Genomic DNA, 19,372 nt, shown 5'->3' on the forward strand with positions numbered 1-19,372 from the left:
ACATAAAAATAACATTAAAAAGAATTAGAATCATGCCTATAGAATAGAAAAATGAAGAAATGAAATCACAAAAAAATAATAATTTAAGAAATAAAAAATAAAAAATAATAATTAAAAGAACGAGGACCAAATATAAAAGAAAAAAAAATTAAAGGATAATAAAATTAAAAATAATTTTCAATTTGAAATATTTTTTTAAATAAAAAATCATAATTAAAAGAACAAGAATTAAATCTAAAGGAAAAAGAAATTGAAGAGTCGTTTTGATTTTTTTGAGGGCAACACACAAATCTTGACGAACAAGAGAGATGAAGGAAATAAAAGAAAATCAAATCGACTCCAAACCAAACAGAACCACCATGCATGTGCCCCGTGGAGAGAAAAAAGATGTCGAGATGAATCGAATGATGCGTGTGACATGTGACAACGATTATTAAAGGGTTGTCGTGATTTATTTGAGGGGTAGCGTGCAAATCGAGGTGTAGAAAGAGAAATGAAAAAAAAAAAATCAAACTGGAATCAAATTAGAGGGAATCACCATGCACATGCTGTCTAAAAAGAAAAAGGATGTTGAAACAAATTAAATGACAAGGCGGAATGACGGTTCCTACCACCAGAGTCAGCTGCATGCTCTGTCTAAAGATAGTAGAGCAGCTGACTGTGCAATATATATGTCAATATTTTTTTTATTTTTTATTTATCAAAATATCCCATTATGGGACCAAATAATTAATATGAAAAAACCATTATAAAATTACGAAAAATCCTTATAACCATATTTTGAGAAATTTGGTTTTAAAAGCAATAAAGTTATTACCCTGTACTTAAAAAATTAAAATACAAAAAATGCTCTTAGACTATAGTTAATTTTTTTTGTTTTTTTTTTTTTGTTTTTAAGAGTATTAAAATAATTTCACTATAAAATTGCAAAAAAATCGAGATGCCTCCTAACAATTATAAAATGACGAATGGATCTCTTAAAAACCATTTTATCCCCAAGATCCAGTTCATCCAATTTTTTTTTTGTCAAGGGCAAATGCATACTTTCACTATTCCAATCCACCACCGTGAGTCACTTCACTCCTTTATACATCGGCAACAAAAGTTAGAAGTGCAAATGAACAGTTCACTGGAGCAAAGGATGAAATATTAGATCAGAAAATAAGATAGCAGTGCCCTTCTTCCATAAGCTTATTGGTTGTGAAGTCAGAAGATGCCACCCACCTGCAAGAGGGAACAAAACGAATTGGTTATGCAAGAGGTGACAAAAAGATTTGCTTGCTGAACCAGAAAACAAGACAGCAGTGCCGTTCTTAAAAGCTTCCAAAGAATCCTCGAGGAAATAATTTTCGAGAACTGTTATCCTGGACTGAGCTGGGTACACTGTTGTAAATTCTTGACGGTTGTTTGGTTGAATTAGGCTAATTTCTTGAACAGTTCTTCAATGTCATATATATTTACGTGATTTTGTCAAAATGTTCAGCGTCCTGAAGCCTCAAGATGGCAAAAAACGTCTTCCCTGAGACTGGTACTGTGCATTCAGGCTGAAGAGAAGCTTTGCCCCCCTCAGCAGCATTGGCTGGTGGTGCGGGAAGCTTTATTTGCACAAGCTTGTTTGTGTGTAATAGGAATGGTGTTTGCTGAAGAGTTGAGATTATAAACTGTGCTGGATATGTAGAAGCCAGCTGAGATGGTTTACGGTAAGCCATGAAGCTTGACGGTAACAATGGTAATCTGGAGAAAAAAAGAATGGATGAAGGTGGTGAGAAAGGGCTTGAAGAAGCATCAGAGCACTGTACCACCAGAGCCATGACCTTGTACCTTTGACCTCTACCATCAACTAATGTATATATAAGATCATAAATCACATTACCAGAGACTAATTTCGAAAATCACAGCCTTTGTGGGAATTTAATGCCTGCAATTCTCTTGACTATATAATATAAATGTGTTTCGCATTGCAATAGTTTTTTTAAAAATTAGGGACTAAATTACAATTTACTTCTTGAAAAATTACGTGCTTCTTAATTTATATCTTTCTAGCACGTGGCAGGTTATAGGAGCAGTACGTGTCAACAAAACAGCCCTGAAACAGCGCCGCGGTCTGTCTGTCTCTCTCTTATAAAAAACGTGATTGGTTTTGTTTTTCACTTTAGCAGATGCAGAGAGAGAGAGAGAGAGAGAGAGAGCTAAACAAGAAACCCAAAAATGGCAGCAGCAAGAAGAATCAATCTGAACCGTCTGTTTTCATCACTAGCACCATCATCATCATCAAACACCATCTCCAAAACTTGGGTCATAGACACAACCCCCGTTAGATCCGAATACACGGACCGAATCGTGAAGCTTGCAACCCAGCAGCTGCCACAAGAAAATCAAGATCAAGAAACTGTCAAGAAACAAGAACAGGAAGAAATAACCCATCAAGATTCTCAAAATGAAGAAGATGATGAAGATGGTGGAGAGTATGTGAATAAAGAGACTGGTGAGATTGGTGGGCCGAAAGGACCTGAGCCTACTCGATTTGGTGATTGGGAACGCAATGGTCGTTGCTCTGATTTTTAGATTTCTTTTTCCCCATGTTTTTTGTTTTTATTAATGCTAGTTTAATTTTGGATCTTGCTAATAATATTGATTGTAGTGATTTTCTGGGTTGTAACCATGAATCATCAAAGCTTACTAAATGGGGTGTCGCTGTTGTTCAATCTTGTTGAGTGTTAAATGGGACATGTGGTGTTTTTCAACTCTTTAAGATTGTTGTCATTTTCTTCTAGCCCACATTATTTTGCTTATGAAGAGTGCTGCATGGCTTATTTATGCTGTGTCTGTGCTTCTGTCTAGTCCTACAAGAGCAGGTGATAAAGCTTATTTGGACAGAATGGGATGTAGTTTACTACTTCTTATATGCCTTCTAGTGGTTATAAATTGTTTCGTTTTTGTATTGTCTTCTGGATGGCTTTAATAGGATTGGGCAATTCTTCATGGTGGATCTGCCGTCGCAGATTGTTGTTAGGCAAAATATGAAGAAAAATTTCCTTCTTCTGGGTTTTAAAAGGTTTGCCACGACTTCTAAGCTGTCTAGCTGTCATGAAATCTCTGGGAAAAAACTGGCAGCTGGCTGGTGGAAGTTAAATGTAGATGGTAGCTCATTGGGCAGTCGGTACGGGCTGGTGCTGGTGGAGAAATTCCAGATGAGCACTTTAAAGGGAGAGGTTGCAGACTTCTTGAGGTTGAGTCAGATTCCATGGAGAGTCTGTTGGAATACTTAATTCAAATCCTGCTGATTGCCACACCCTTTTGCACTTGGTGAATGGTGTTGAGCAAGCTATTCAAGATTTTGGAGAGTGAGATGCAGCTCCAGTTTAAAGTGGGGAACTTTTGTGCAGATTTATATGGCTTGTTCTGGTGCAGTCAAGCTTCTCTTCTGGCAGAGTGGAACTCCCCACCTCCTGGGCTCAAGCTAATCCCGCAGGCTGATGCTATGGAGATTGGTGCACCTACGAGTCAGGCTGAAACAGGACCAAGTGGATCTTAGCCTTGTTCGTTATTTATACAATCTAGCCGCCATAATTGACGAGTTTTAACTTCATTTTTGAATATGAAGTTGAAAACTTCAGTTTCATCCAATTGAAGTAACCAATGTGTATTCAGAATCCAATCTGCAAATCTTCTCAAAAGGTATTCAAAGATATATGCATTCACGTCCATCCTGCCATAATTGATCTTGGAAGACAATTTACTTGAAAAATTTCTTATCAATGTCATCTCACATATGCAAACAAGTTTCAGTCAACCATGTTATGATTGGAAATCTTGATAAGAGAGACACCATCTCGCAAATGCAGAAATCTGGATGGTCGGTGCCCAACACATGATCACCTATTGATTCTATAATAAGTGATGGATACTAACCATTCTGATTTAGGTAAATTGTAGTTTGAAATGCCCTCATCCAAAGTTGTTAAACACGACTCAAGCTAGCGGATTGATATGAACTTGAAGCTTGTTACAAGCAAGGTGGTTTTTAGTCGATATAGCCAAACTCATTCGATCCGATTGAGCTTTTAATGATAATCTAATTTAAATATAGTCGAGTTAATATTTTATAAAAAAATAAAATATTATTATTTTAATAAAAGTAATTGATCTAAAAATCTATAAATCAATCTAATGACATAAGCTTTTTTCGAAATCAATCTTCGTTTATATCCATGTAATTGTAAAAATATTGTGCTAGCTCGGCAAGGACAATCATGGCTTTACAAATCATGGTAGAATTTGTATCCACATGAGTCAAGAAGTGATCATTTTCTCCACATCTAATCGATTGAAATAAGCAATCACAGCTTTTTCTTGCATGTAAATCCTATTTGACACTAGAGAAAATGAAGCATCATACATGGCAATTTGAATCCTTGGTTCTGTTATGATTTAACGACAGGGTTGACTTCCATTTTTTTATTACAAAAGATGTCCTGGTAGACTTGTTCCTTCTATGTGGTTGTGTGATTAAGTTCCAACATTGCAGCAAGTGGAACCTGCACTAGTATCAACCCCCCTCTACTCTTCTCTTTATTAAAATCTTTGCTCTTCATTTGGTCTCTACATATCACAAAGCATCAGATTTTCTCCACCAAAATGGTGTACTCTCTCAAAGTCATCTCCTCCATCTCCCTCTTCCTTACCATGATCTCCTATCTAAACATTGCAACAAGTCAAAACCTTTGCTTGAGGACTGCTTGTAACCGCAGCGAGCCAGTGATTCGATTCCCTTTTCGGATTCAAAATCGTCAATCGAAGGCATGTGGTTATCCAGGTTTTGACATATCCTGTGGTAGCTCCAATGAGACCATGCTAGAGCTACACTCTTCAGGAAAATTTGTTGTTCAAGCTATAGACTATGCCACACAAGAAATATGGATTAATGATCAGGGAAACTGCCTTGCCGATCGAATCCTTTCGCTTAATCTCTCTGGCTCTCCTTTTATTGGCCTCTACTATCAATCTTTCACGTTCTTTAATTGTTCATCTTCTGATTATAGGAAATACGGGCTAAATCCAATAGCTTGTCTTAGTGGCTCTACGTACACAGTTTTTGCTACATCTTCTTCAACGGTTGTAAGTTCTCTACAGAATGGGAATTCATCCTGTAATTTAATCAGGGTGGTTCCTGTTCCAGTTGACTGGCCATTTTATCAGCAAATTTCGTCCTCGGACCTTAGCGAGGACCTGCATCTCACTTGGGAAGAACCTGACTGCGGAAAGTGCGAGTCGAGGGGTGGACGGTGTGCCCTCAAGACCAATTCTAGTAAAGTTGTTTGCTCAAATCTTCCCCGTCATGGTAATTTGCTTCATACTCTCTATCTGATCTTTGCCTAATTTCTTCCCATGTATATATATGGCCATCATCATGACAAATATCGGTACCTCCTTGGTATAGCAATTATCTAGTGGTAAACATAGTAAAAATAGCTATAAGAACAAACTTGATCAGGTGACTCAATCCAAGACTCTGGTCATGGGTGGAGTGAATTGACCTCTGAGTTATTGTTTCATTTAAGTTTCGATTTTTTGAAACCTTTAACATAAAAATTTTAGAGTTTTTTTTGAAACCTCTTAAATGATATTATTTTTGATAAAAAAAATCAATTTAAAATAACTTGAGTTAGGTTTTAGGTGACTGATTAAGTTTTATAATCAAGAGAATTAAAATAAAAACTATAATTTTAAGAGTTGAAGTAATCAAATTCTATTACATCATGTTCCCAAATAATAATTAAAAAAGACCCCATTTGGGTAGGACATAATCTAAGTTGGTAGAGTCTGATGGAGGTTAGAATTTTTATTCTTGTTTTTGGTTGGTGATTAGGGACTGAAATGTTAAACTCTGATAAATTAGTAAATTAGTTTACCGTAAGTTGTTAATTAAGTGTGATTATTCTTTGTATTATCTTAATTATATCTTAATCATGGAGATATATATTTCAAGTTTTTTTTTTGTTAAATTTATTTAATAATCATCAACTCATGAACAAGTAGAGACTTGGCAGCTTATCCCTATATACACACTTAGCAACTTATTATCCACATGATATTCTATAGAACACAGATTAATTAGTTGCATGAGGTTATCGTTTTGGATAATTTAATTAAGGCTAGTGATTGGCTGCCTTGCTAGAGCTGAAGTGTTGACCAATTATTACATATACTATATTTCTCCAGGAATTGGTCTGAAGATTATGTAGTACCCTCCTCCTCGCTTGAAATGGATTCAACACCTTCCAGATTGCAATCATAATTTTTGATGGTTGACTCAGACTATTTCCCCTTTGGCCACACTAGCAAATTATACCTAATGCAACATGTAACAAAGATCATACAAGTTCTCATTGGCAATCGATTGATTGATGTTTGATATTATGATAGTTTTTGTGATTTTAATTTGAAAAAATAGATTTAAAAAAAATTAGATTACGTTTGAAACCATGCAAAACTATATTATATATTGATTATGTGATTATAGCAAAATACAGTTTCAACACGGATCCTTCTTAATTTTCTCGAGGGGTAAACTTAATTTGTCTAGGAAAATGAGTGGCAAATATTTTTCAATCTTTGTTGAGACACGTGTTCTCTTAATATTCAATAAAAATAACATTACTCTTCCTGATAGTAGAATTATACCGTAAACTAATCTAGTGGCTACAACATGGTCAGAATTTCCAAGGTCAGCTATCTATGCCATCACCACAGCAGCTGGGATACCAGGGGCATTAATCCTACTAGGTCTCCTATGTTTCATCTGTGGCAGGGTCAGATACTGTGATAGAAGCAGCAGCGAATCAGGCGGTCTACCGGAAGTCGATTCCACGGTTGATACAGAATCTGTAGTTATTATTGCTGGGTTGGATAGACCAACAATAGAGTCCTATCCCAAGATAGTCCTTGGCGAGAGCAGAAGGTTGCCTAAGCCTGATGACAACACTTGCTCAATATGCTTGTGTGAGTACAAGCCTAAGGAGACGCTCAAGACAATTCCTGAATGCAAGCATTGCTTCCATTCTGATTGCATTGATGAATGGCTTCGGTTGAATGCTTCTTGTCCCATCTGCAGAAATTCTCCTGAAAGACTGCCACCAGCTGAATCTTGATCAAAACTATTGCATTGGGCCACACTCCTTGCTTGCTTGTGTTAGAAACTTAGAATATTAATATTGCTTGTAAAGATCTATTGTCCATCTTCTTTTGAAACAGCTGAATGTTGAGAAAGAGGAGTCGGGTTCTATCATAACATGGATGATGATGCCTAGGTTATATTTGTAACATTTCCACTAGTTATCAGTCTTTAAGAGATCATTTTGAAGTTTGAAGGCAAAATGGCAAGTCTGATACTTCTATATGATAGAAAAGTGCACGCAGGATTGATCTAAATGACTGAAGAGATCATCTACCTGTGCTGAGTTCTTTAAACACTTCCAGTTGAGATTACAAAAGGGGTGGAAGGTCTCTCAAAAAAACAGATTGAGATGCCAGAGGTACAAAGGCAGGCGGATGCCTTTCCAAAATAAGAGGCAAAGTGAGAATCTGTATTTTATTTGTACCAACTATCAGAGGAAGCAGCAGAGGAAAGAAAATCAACGGTTGAAGGTTCAATGAAAGGACGTGGATTTAGCAGTCGAGGAGTGCGCAGGTTTTCAATAGAAAAATCAAAGTGAATAAAAATCAAGAGGCAGCTGGTGATACCAGTACAAGTTTTCAGAAAAAAACAAGGGCCATGGGTTGTTGTCCAAATTAATTGCTGCAGAGAGACAAAATATTGAGATTTGTTTTTCTATTTAAAAAATATGTTTTTAAAAAATAATGTGTTTTTTAATTTTATTTATTAATATCAAAAATGAATTTTTTAAAAATATTATTTTAATGCATTTAAAAATAAAAAACTTAAAAAAATAACCGCCGAAGAAATTCAAGGATTTTTAGTAACCTGTCTTTGGTACTTTTCAAAGTAATCATCAATCCAGCAAGAATCATGGATTTCCGGCATGCTGTAATGTCACGAGGATCTTAATTTCATGACAATTTTGTCATGCATGGTGATCTCACTCTTGGATACACAGCAGCATAGATTTTTTTGTACTTCAGTGCAATTATTATTATTATTTTTTATGAAATAACAGTCCATGAAGCATTTAGAAAAAATAACGGATGATATTTACAACTCATGGCTAGCATATGTCCTCTAAAATTATAAAATGGTATGCAAAAATTAAATTGAATAGAGAGAGAGGAGAGTGAAAAAGAAAAAAAAACAACTTTAAAAACATACCAAAACTTTGATAATGTATCATTGAAAAGATCTAAAAGTAGATGAATACAATGATAATAAAAAAATATTATTAATAAAAATCGGAGTGGATCATGCTAGCATTCTAAAAATGACGAGGCTCATTTGCCTTTGGCAGCTCATGTGTTTTTCCTGGAGAAGGGAGTACTTCCTTAAGCTGGGAGAAAATGTATGAGATTTCTCTCGGGACTGCTTGAGGGATTGAATACCTGCATCGAAGTGGTGATATGCAAATCCTAAACTTTTATATCAAGCCTCACAACATATACTTCTTGATGAGAAAACTACGAAAGTTTCTGATGCAAAATTGTATCCTACAAATATCAACGCTGTCACTCTTACTGCAGCATGAGGAACAATAGGATAAATTGCACCAGAACTGTTCTACAAAAGTTTTCCCAATGTTTCCTACAAAGCTGACGTTTGTAGCTTTGGAATGTTGTTAATGGAAATGGATGGAAAAAGAAAGAATAAGAATCCGGCGGCAGAGAGTTCCAGCTAAAACTACTTCACTTCCTGGGTTTATAAACAAATAGTAGACGAAAGATTTGAAATCGGAGATGGAGCAGAAGATGAAAAGAAAATAGCAAAGAAGATGATCATAGTCGCATTGTGGTGCATACAGATGAAGCCTATTGATCGTCCTCCAATGAACAAAGTTGTGGAGATGCTTGAAGAAGAGATTGAAAGCTTATAATTGCCTCCCAAGCCTGTTCTTTTTCCAGAAGAAAAACCTGTACAGTAGATAGATTCTACAGATGAAACGTGGTCACGCTCTATGCTACTAGACTGTAGAGACTCAGTTAGTTTAATTAGACACTCTGGTTGAATTGTTGAATTTGAAGTGGCCCATTTTACCTGAAAAAGTCAATTTTCTTGAGACTGATTAATTGTAGTTTTTGAGCTGTCTTAGAGGCTGTTTCTTTGATCAGTTGCATTGATCAAATGGGATGCATATAATCAAACTTAAATCAAAGTTCCACAGAAGTTGGTATCTAATGAGGAATCTTTTCTTTTTGGACAGATTTCTGCATTAATTTACAATACTTTGATCCAATGGTTGCATCTTGTCTCTACTCTTCACTGTACTTCATATACAATATTTGAAGTCTCTGAAGCAGATTTAACTATGATTTTAGTAAGATTCAACAATTGTTACTGGCATGGTCGTTGCTGTTAAATATGATTTTGTTTGTCAGCTTCATTTTTGAATTTTTGATGTAGCATTCAAAGATCAGAATCCATGAATAACAGAAAATTTACACCTGCTAAAGGAGTTGTGTACTGTTGACCATTCCATGGTCAATCTTTTTCAGAGATCACTTCCAATATCTGATGAAGAGGTCTCCCTGGTAAATGTGATTTCATTCTTCCTGGACCTGCCGACGAAAAAGGGCTAGGAGGCATTGTTAATTTGTCTCCTCCTTCCAACATTTGAACTACAGTATTCATTGAGGGACGCTCCACAGGGTGCCACTGAATGCACCATAGACCAACAATTGTCAGCTTCTTTGCAATTTGTGCATCTCCCTCCTTTTCAATCCGGATTATCAGCTCTTCTCCGTTATCCAGGCTGTTGTAGACCCATTCAGGGAAGTAGATTTGGGTGGTGTTCTCTACTTCATTATCGACAGTTTTCCTTCCTCCAACCATTTCAAGCAACACCATTCCATAACTATAAACATCTGCCTTGGAGGACACATTCCCAAAGTTCCTAGAGAAAACTTCAGGTGCAATGTACCCCATGGTTCCTCTAGCTGTAGTCATGGAAACAGCACTCTGATCCTTGCAACATAGTTTTGCCAGACCAAAATCAGAAATTTTTGGACTGAAATTATCGTCTAGCAAGATATTATGAGGTTTGATGTCGAAATGGAGGATTCGCTGATCACAACCTTGGTGAAGATACTCTATTCCCTTAGCTATGCCAAGAGCAATATCCTGAAGCTTCTCCCAGCTAAGAGGAAAGGTCTTGCCGTGTTCTGAAGATACAAATTTCTCTAGTGATTCATTTGGCAGGTAGTCGTAAACTAGAGCTCTTCTAAATCCATCAGCACAGTAACCGACTAATCGAACAATGTTGACATGATGAATTCTTCCCATTGTTCCCACTTCATTAACGAACTCTTCACCATTCCCTGTTGAATTGTTCAGGATCTTCACAGCTACAAAGATCTCATTAGAAAGCTTTCCTTTAAACACAGTTCCATATGCACCCTGACCCAATTTCTCCTTGAAATCATTTGTAATCCTTTTTATGTCAGCATAAGTGTATCTAGCGGGCTTGAGAGCTTTATAATCTGCCAAAAAAATCTCAATCCTTTTCTGATGTTGTTTTGCTGCTTTGTCGGAGCTGTAGACACGATAGAGTGCAAAGACTATCAGCAGCAGAATAGCTGAACCAACAGTTGTAACTGCACAGGAAACATTTCTAGTCAAGAAAAGACATTCTAGATAGTTTAGCAGATGCTAGGCAAGGAAAGAAGCCCAGAATGCCAAATTTGGAGAAATCTTACCTGCAGCCGCTATCTTTTTTATTATGCCTGCACAAGAAAATGGAACTGTCAGCTTCTCAGCAGCATGACATTTGACAATCATACTTCATGGCTTCTATGAAATCATGACTAATTAGCACAAGAAAGTGGTGCTCAACATTTATCAACACAGTCGACCTACTGACAAATGGACCGATTTGTTTCCAATTAAGAATACTTTTAAATTTTGAAAACCTGACATATCCTATAAATGCTCCTCATAAGGAGAGAAAAGGTGAGCAAATCCCACTGTATATCAATACAACAACTCACTAAATAGTTCTGGCTAAAAGGAGATTCTGCACCCAAACATTCCCCAAGCAACATCTGCAAATCACCAATATCCAAAACAGTGTATGATAAAGCACTACAACCATTCGTCGAGCCACTTATACAAATCACCAATGCCAAGAGTAGCACTACTCATGCTAGGCCAAAACGAACATGGCTCAAGAGGTAGACGGTGAAACAAGACTGATGAACGTCATAAATATCAACATATAAAATGCCATGCTGCTGCTGCGTGCCAAAACCCTTATAGCTGCTCCTACTGCTATTGCTGTTGCTGCTCCCACAGCTGAGAATAATCTCAATTGCCCATGATTCACCTGAATCACCATCTCCCAAATTTATATCCATCACCAAAATTCACCCCTTGAAGTCCAAGCTCCGATTTGACTGTGCAAGTACTAGTAGCTCCAAACAAGAAACTCAATTCCGCCTTAACTAGCTAAACCCTACAAATCCACCTGCATTATACCCAAGACAACTCCCCTCGCAAGATCACCATCTCCTCTGACTAGTCCCCTGACAACGCCTTCAACTGTTTAACCATCACCAACCTGAACTTTCTCTGTAGAACACTAAATTCCAACAACCAAATTGCAGACCTTCATCCACCTCAATGCCTTAGCCACAAACAGGAAAACTGAGCTAAAAAACAACTAAAACACCAGCCTTTTGCAAATGAAAGCAACAGGGCAGTTAGACCAGACGCAGCAGCAGGTTGTAGAATATCAATTATCAAAGCGAACAACTCAAAGCACTAACTTATCATATTCCTCATCCATAGATCCATTGGAAAGGACCAAAGCAGGATCCAATCAAGAGCAAACTAGACGATGGAAGCTAGAGGTGGGTTTAAAGTGTTTTTGATGGGTATTTCAAGAATTTCAATTAAGAATACTTAAATCTTATTTTCTTAACTAAACAAATAATCCAACAGTTCCAAAATAAACACACAATTTGGATTGGCTTCAAATAAATTAAAGCAGAAAGTGTAAGACAAGCTATACCTTCATTTGATTTAGGCTTGTCATAGCATTCAGTCTCGATCCTATCTGTGTTATTCTTCAATCTGCAGAACTTACCCAGTGCTCCACAAAGTCCACATGCCGGTCTTGACCAATTCAAATGAAGAATGTTGTCCCTGCTATTTAAATCATCTGGAACCGATGAAAGGTTATACATCTTGCTACAAGAAGTCAGGTCGAAATAAGTAACGAGACTACCAGACATAAAGGCATAAATATCATATCCTGGAACACCAAGGCAAGACGTCCATAGATAAGAGTCTCTCTGCCTTGAAGTGCAGTTGAAAAAGTCCAAGTCCCTCTGTAACTGTGCTGCAAATTTGAAAGGAGATGTTGATAAACTGAAGTTCAAGAGCTGCCTTGGAAGGCAGTTTTCTGGATCAGTTGCAGTGATCAACTCTGATGCATAATCAATATTCTTGATGTAGAGTTTCACTGAAGTTGGCAGCTCCAACAATGTTTCTTTCCTGTCAGTGCAAGATAGATCAAACCCAGGATAGCCACAGTAATCTGGCTGCTTGCCTTTGATTCTGAACGGGAATCTTATGACTGGACCATGCTTCTTACACCTTGCTTCTTGGCACATATCTTTAAGGCCAACTCCATGGCTTACTAGGAGTAGCAATAACAAGCAAAGTAAAGAGAGATCCACGTCCATGACTTGAAATATTTTCAGCTCCATGCCCTAACAAATGATCTTATCTTAAAACATCCTTGTTAGTTTGCCTTTATCTCCACTGACTAGCAATATTTCCTTTGACTTGGCTTTATTACTCTATTTGATCAATGCTAATTTTTGAGCATTAAATTAGTGTTTCTTAATGCCTGAAAATGTAACTGCTAGGAAAGAGGTCAAATATGTCAACTTGAGGAACCACCGGTTTTTCTTCTTCTTCTTTTTAGAGCATGTTAATTTTTATGTTAAAAAAAATATATTTTTTAGTTTTTTTTTAAATTAATTTTATTTCGATATTTTTTAAATTTTAATATATTGATATTAAAAATATTATTTTGATACATTTCTAAATAAAAAAACTTTTAAAAATAACTATTACTACAATATTAAACATGCTTTTAATAGGTAAATCTCTAGATTATTACTATGAAAAAAATAAGAAAATATATTATGTGAGTTTGTGGTTTTTTTTTTAAAATTACTATTGTTTGAAAAAAAGATTTTTCACAAAGTAACATAAGTCAAAAACATTTTATTAAATAAAATGTGCTGTAAGCTTTCTCTTTTAAAAAATTGAAGAACATGTGTTTTGCATTGAGGATGACTGCAAGTCAGTGCTGACACCATTGTGGATGAAGGGCCTTGATTGGAAGAAGAAAAATGCATAATGGAGGGACTCAATTAATTAAATTAGTAGTTGAGAGACTCAATTAGTCAAACTACAATAGAACAAGGACCACATCTACAATCAACCTTGCATAAAAAATTGGCACCATTCAGATTTGGGTCTCGAACTTTCTTGTTTTTCATTTTTATTTAATTTTAGTGTATTTAATCTTACCTGTCCCCTTGGCACATATCAGATTCGGAGTACAAGGGTTAATATGAATAACTTTCAAGACTACAGGGAACACAAATCGTTCAACACCAAAATAATTTTTTCTTTGTGGTTGAGGCGCACAAGCAAATGCTGGCCAGATGGGAGACTCCATTAGTAGTGATGATATTTCTGCTGAAATATCGAAGTATCCATTGGAGTTTGGCTTATACGAACTGTCACGACCCGAATCCTGGATCCATGACCGACACATAGGCAAGGTTCCCCTCCAAGGTTCCATACCTATGCGAACCCAAACTTACACACAAACTTATCCTAACTCAATCAGAGTTAGACGCAGCATTAACAACAAAATCAACTTCATAATATAATTGAATTGTCTTAATACAAGAGTTTATATAAGTTCAGAGTTTTGGAGCACTAACTAGACATAAAGGAAGGTACAAATTACTACCAAAAGAGCAGGTTCTGAAGGTCCAACAAAATGACCTGCTATCAAGCTATAAGCCTGAAAAGGATAAATAATGAGATGGTGAGTTCAACAACTTAGTGAGTAGATAACGTTCAATATACACACACGAGGTAATACAACAATGAGAAATATATATACAAATATGGCTTTAGGTTCTTATGGAAGTGTTCTCAAATTGGCCATAACAAGAAGATCATATGGTAAAACTCGTCAGAAAATCAAAATGCAATGAGCATGAGGCTCCGTACTGTGGGATGATCAGTCCACACAGGGTGGTGACTCCCCGACCAACTAGGGTTCAGATACGATGTGCACAAAGACTAACACTACCCTGTTAGCATGGGTATTCTGACTGACATACCATAGGTTCATAATCATAATCTAACAAACATATTCATATCTCAAAGCTCAACTCATGACATCAATCAAATGAGGAGCTATCAATTCAGAAGTCCATTCAAAATATATGTTGGTTCATATCAAGAATTCAGATTCAATAATTGATCATGATTTATCATAACAAGGATAATAATCAACATATATATATATATATATATATATATATATATATATATATATTATCAAGAAGCATGATTCAATTCATATTAACAAATCAAATATTTATACTATTTCTCATGCATATGGAAAATTATCCACTCGTCTGACTCAAAAGCAACAAAACTCAAAGCTGATATCGAAGAAAATCCTACTGACGTCCCGCCGGTAGAATATCAGGATTATTTGAATATAAAGGAGACGTATTTAAGAATGACTCAAAAGAATATATATAACTTATTTAATACACTTATCTAAGGGTGTATTCCGTAACCCTATATATTTTTGAACTAACTAGTTATCTTTCATAAAAACCCAACATTTAACGGTTTTTCCTGAAATCTAATCCATAATAAAACAATTAATAAAATTGGTAATAATTCACTAAATAACCCTCAATTATTCATCAAACCAATCTGAAAAAGGTAATATTACAGCTAGGGGCTAATCTGTAATTTATCATATTCTTAAGGGTTAAATTGCAACTTTTGTCAAATTGGAGGACCAAACTAAAATTTATCATAAATCCATGAATATACTGAAATTATGTCCATAATTCATCCTCATTTCTGTCCAGATCATCTCATTATACTCCAGGGACCATTCTGGAATTTTACCAAATTTTTAGGGTCAAATTGTAATTTTTGTCAAATTGGAGGACCTAATTGAAAGTGTTAAATTCTCTTATCTATACAGTAATTCTGTCCATAATTCATATGTTATTCTGTTCAGAATCTCGGAATAGGCTCCAGGGACCATTCTGCAAATTTTCCAAAGTTTGGGGACTAAACTGTAATTTGCCAAAATTGAGGGACCAAATTGAATTTTCGTCATCTTCAACCTCCAACCCAGAATTTTCACAGAAACCTACTGTTCTCCCCTGATTTTTAACTCAAAATTCACCATTCAAACAAGACCATAACTTAACATCATCATCTTTCAATTCAATCTCTCAAAATCATCCAAATAATCAAATACCCACAACAATTAACTCTATAACATTCAACTTAATTCATCAATTAACCCAAAACACAAATTTTCAAAACCCTAACATTTATCAAAACCAAAATTAAAGCTTAATGAACACATATTTATACATTTAACAACCAGCCTTCAAGGGCTTTATTGTATTTTCCAATCCCTTTAATACAAAACATTACACAAACCTTTCCAGTTCAGGGGAAAGGTGAAAAACATTTGGAATCAACCTTCCCTCTTATCACTCCAAGAACCAAAAGAATATAGTTCAAAGATTCATACTTTGCACGCATCGATCATATTTATTGAACGCTTTAGGGTATCCAACAAACTGTGGCTACACTTTGTATGAGGTAGCTTGTGGGAACAATCAAATAGTCCTCTACATGTATTCAGGAAAATATTCATCTGCTAAAAACGATTATCTAGTATAGAGCATTGTATGATCACTCTGCCTCAGTGATCACTTCCAGAGCTTGATGAAGAGGTCTCCCCGGCATATTGGCATTCCGTCTTCCTGAACCTGCAGAAGCAAAAGGGCTGGGAGGCATTGTCAATGTGTCCCCTTGTCCTTCCAGCATTTGAACTACAGCATTCATGGAGGGACGATCCACGGGGTGCCATTGAATGCACCAAAGTCCTACAATTGTCAGCTTCTTGGCAATCTGTGCATCACCCTCCTTTTCAATTCTGATTCTCAGCTCTTCTCCATTATCCAGGCTGTTGTAGACCCATTCTGGGAAGTAGATTTGGTTGTTGTTCTGTATCTTATCATTGATAGTCTTCCTCCCTCCAACCATTTCAAGCAGCACCATTCCAAAACCATAAACGTCAGACTTGTAGGATACATTACCGAAGTTCCTAGAGAACACTTCAGGTGCAATGTACCCCAAGGTTCCTCTAGCTGTAGTCATGGAAACTGCACTCTGATCCTTGGAGCATAGTTTCGCCAGACCGAAATCAGAGATTTTTGGATTGAAATTTTCGTCTAGCAAGATGTTATGAGGTTTGATGTCGAAATGGAGGATTCGCTGATCACAACCTTGGTGAAGATACTCTATTCCTTTGGCCATGCCAAGAGCAATATCCTGAAGTTTCTCCCAACTAAGAGCGGTTGCGTCGCCATGCTCTGAAGATATAAATTTCTCTAGTGATTCATTTGACAGGTAGTCGTAAACTAGAGCTCTTCTAAATCCATCAGCACAGTAGCCGACTAAGCGAATAACGTTGACGTGATGGATTTTTCCCATTGTTCCCACTTCATTAACGAACTCTTCTCCATTCCCTGTTGAATTGTTCAGGATCTTCACGGCTACAAAGATCTCATCAGAAAGCTGTCCTTTGAACACAGTTCCATACGCTCCCTGACCCAACTTGTCCTTGAATTCATTCGTAATCCTTTTTATGTCGGCATACGTATATCTGGTGGGCTTGAAAGCTTTATAATCTGCCAAAAAGTTTTCAATCCTTTTCTGATTTTCTTTCGCTGCTTTGTCAGAGCTGTAGACACGGAAGGCTGCAAAAAAAAACAGTAATAGAAGAACCGAACCCACGGTCGCGACTGCATAGAAAACATTTGTGATCAATAAGTCGTCAATTTAGTTTTGAAGTTGCAAGACAAGGAAAGATGTTGAAAATGCCAAATTCGCAGAATTCTCACCTGAAGCCTCCGTCTTTTTCTTGATGTCTGGAAAGAAAATATATGGTATCGTCAGCTTCTTTAGCAGCATGTATTTGAGAATAATAATCCATGGATTCTATGGAAACCATGAGTAAAGAGCCTAATTCCAAACATTTATCAAGTAGCCAACCTAATGATATATGGACAGATTTGTTTCCAATTAAGTTCACTTCAAACTTATTTTTATGTTCAATTAAGTTCACTTCAAACTTAATTTTATGTTCAGCCTGGCATGGATACTATATATTTCATCTCTAATGCTTGAAGAACTGACAAGAAAATTTGATTTTCTAAACTAACAAATGACCCAATAGTTCCAAGATGAACAGAAAAATGTGCAAGACAGACCATACCTTCTTTTGATTTAGGCTTGTCATAGCATTCAGTTTCAAGCCCAGCACTGTTATTCTTCGATCTGCAGAACTTGCCATGAGCTTCACAATGTACACATTCTGGCCCTGACCAATTCAAATGAAGTATATTGTTCTGCCAAAAGATTTCCCGTGGAATTGATGAAAGATTATACATCTTGGTACAAGAAGTCAGGTCGCTATAGCCGATGGGATAAGAGGAAAAATAGGCAAAAATATCATATCCAGGACCACTAAGGCAAGCCAGTTTCTGATCTGTATCTCCCTTCCATGATGTACAGTTGAAAAAAGCATAATCACCCTGCCGCATGTCTCCAAACTTGAAAGGAGATGTAGACAAATTGAAGTTTCTGAGTTGCTTTGGAAGGCATTGATCTGGGTCACTAGCGATGATCAACTGTGATGCATAGTCAATTTTGTTGACGTATAGTTTCACAGAATTTGGTAGCTGCAACAAGGTTTCTTCCCTGTCCGTGCAGGATAGCTCAAACCCACGATAGCTACAGTTATCTGGCTGCTTTTCTCTGAGGCTGAATGGAAATCTTACGGCTGGACCGTGTTTCCCACACCTCTCTTCTTGGCACAGATCATTAAGGCCAACTCCATGACCTACAAGGACCAGCATCAACAAGCCAACTACAGAGAGATCCATTTCCAAAGACAAGTTCTTTTGGGCTCAAGTGCCCTGCAAATGATGTGTTATCTTGAGATCGTAACTTGTGGTTTGGCTCTTTAGAGTAATTTCTGCTTACTTTACTCCATTGACTTAAATCATGGAAAAATATTTCAAGAACTGTCATGGTCTTTGTGGAATATATTTTTGCGTGTGAGGTGGTGAGATTGGGATGTGAAATTGCTAGGAAAGTCGGAGCCAAATCTGTCACCTCAAGAAAGCATGGAATTGTAACCAAAGGTTAGGGATAAGTCATAAGTTGTTGTCTAGTTACTCTAGTTTGTAAATTTTCCATGGATTAGATAAGCAAGAATCCTTCTTCCATCCCAAGAGAAAGCATTAAATTTTGTGTGATTTTTCTTCCATTTTAAGAGAGATCAAATATTTTTTGAAAACAAAAGTACGGTCATCTAAAGCAATACAATTTTCCCATTTCCATAGTTGATGCATAGCTCAGAAATTCTTCCTTGATGCAGGACTTCAATGCACATAGATGTTGAAAGGGATGAATTATAAATTGGTTTTAGTTTTTTCTTTTAGTGTTAAGGTTGATCATAAATCATGAGGAAACCTCGTTAAGCTTCAGCACACCTAAATTTGACATTTTATTAGTGTTTTCCAACCCCATCTACATTAAATCTTAATACATATATAAAAAAATAAATTATATAAAATTTCACTGCATTTTAACTCAAGCTTAAAATATTCTAAAATAATCCAACCTATTTTTTAAAAATTCATATATCCAATCCTCGTATCAAATTAATTAAGTTAAATTAACACTCTAAAACATCAATTAAACATCTTAAATTACCTAAAATCCTCTAACCAAATCAACCCCCCCCCCCCCCCAAATTCTCTTAGTTCATCTTCTTTATTTATTTTTATTGATTTTCTATTTATATTTATAAAAAATATATGAAAAGATCCAAAATAT

At 36.3% G+C, this 19,372-nt stretch overlaps 4 protein-coding genes across 4 annotated transcripts; 2 read left to right on the forward strand and 2 right to left on the reverse strand.

The window, feature by feature from the left end:
• The first annotated feature begins 2,139 nt into the window (after positions 1–2,139).
• On the forward strand, positions 2,140–2,752 carry LOC133675420 (uncharacterized). The gene has a single exon (XM_062096789.1). The coding sequence runs from the start codon at positions 2,209–2,211 to the stop codon at positions 2,563–2,565; it is 357 nt and encodes a 118-aa protein (XP_061952773.1). The 5' UTR covers positions 2,140–2,208; the 3' UTR covers positions 2,566–2,752.
• A 1,747-nt stretch (positions 2,753–4,499) lies between these two features.
• On the forward strand, positions 4,500–7,377 carry LOC133675182 (putative RING-H2 finger protein ATL21A). Its single transcript, XM_062096472.1, has 2 exons — positions 4,500–5,341; positions 6,718–7,377. The coding sequence occupies exons 1-2, from the start codon at positions 4,639–4,641 to the stop codon at positions 7,149–7,151; spliced, it is 1,137 nt and encodes a 378-aa protein (XP_061952456.1). The 5' UTR covers positions 4,500–4,638; the 3' UTR covers positions 7,152–7,377.
• Positions 7,378–9,419: 2,042 nt separating this feature from the next.
• On the reverse strand, positions 9,420–12,954 carry LOC133675179 (rust resistance kinase Lr10-like). Its single transcript, XM_062096469.1, has 3 exons — positions 12,174–12,954; positions 10,861–10,887; positions 9,420–10,758 (listed from the first exon to the last, which is right to left on the reverse strand). The coding sequence occupies exons 1-3, from the start codon at positions 12,871–12,873 to the stop codon at positions 9,647–9,649; spliced, it is 1,839 nt and encodes a 612-aa protein (XP_061952453.1). The 5' UTR covers positions 12,874–12,954; the 3' UTR covers positions 9,420–9,646.
• A 3,038-nt stretch (positions 12,955–15,992) lies between these two features.
• Positions 15,993–18,580, reverse strand: LOC133675180 (rust resistance kinase Lr10-like). Its single transcript, XM_062096470.1, has 3 exons — positions 17,745–18,580; positions 17,371–17,397; positions 15,993–17,271 (listed from the first exon to the last, which is right to left on the reverse strand). Exons 1-3 carry the CDS (start codon positions 18,412–18,414, stop codon positions 16,157–16,159), a joined length of 1,812 nt encoding a protein of 603 aa, XP_061952454.1. The 5' UTR covers positions 18,415–18,580; the 3' UTR covers positions 15,993–16,156.
• Positions 18,581–19,372: the final 792 nt, after the last annotated feature.

Source organism: Populus nigra, chromosome 16 (genome assembly GCF_951802175.1).
Source record: "Populus nigra chromosome 16, ddPopNigr1.1, whole genome shotgun sequence".
Taxonomy (NCBI): domain Eukaryota; kingdom Viridiplantae; phylum Streptophyta; class Magnoliopsida; order Malpighiales; family Salicaceae; genus Populus; species Populus nigra.

Bases quoted from the DNA above. Each gene is read 5' to 3' on its own strand.
- LOC133675420 (XM_062096789.1), top strand. From the start codon at position 2,209: ATGGCAGCAGCAAGAAGAATCAATCTGAACCGTCTGTTTTCATCACTA.
- LOC133675182 (XM_062096472.1), top strand. From the start codon at position 4,639: ATGGTGTACTCTCTCAAAGTCATCTCCTCCATCTCCCTCTTCCTTACC. The intron at 5,342-6,717 runs GTAATTTGCTTC...CAACATGGTCAG, and splicing joins CTCAAATCTTCCCCGTCATG to AATTTCCAAGGTCAGCTATC.
- LOC133675179 (XM_062096469.1), bottom strand. From the start codon at position 12,873: ATGGAGCTGAAAATATTTCAAGTCATGGACGTGGATCTCTCTTTACTT. The intron at 10,888-12,173 runs GTATAGCTTGTC...TTTCTTGTGCAG, and splicing joins CAAGCCTAAATCAAATGAAG to GCATAATAAAAAAGATAGCG. The intron at 10,759-10,860 runs GTAAGATTTCTC...TTTCCTGTGCAG, and splicing joins AAAAAAGATAGCGGCTGCAG to TTACAACTGTTGGTTCAGCT.
- LOC133675180 (XM_062096470.1), bottom strand. From the start codon at position 18,414: ATGGATCTCTCTGTAGTTGGCTTGTTGATGCTGGTCCTTGTAGGTCAT. The intron at 17,398-17,744 runs GTATGGTCTGTC...TTTTCTTTCCAG, and splicing joins CAAGCCTAAATCAAAAGAAG to ACATCAAGAAAAAGACGGAG. The intron at 17,272-17,370 runs GTGAGAATTCTG...TTTTCTATGCAG, and splicing joins GAAAAAGACGGAGGCTTCAG to TCGCGACCGTGGGTTCGGTT.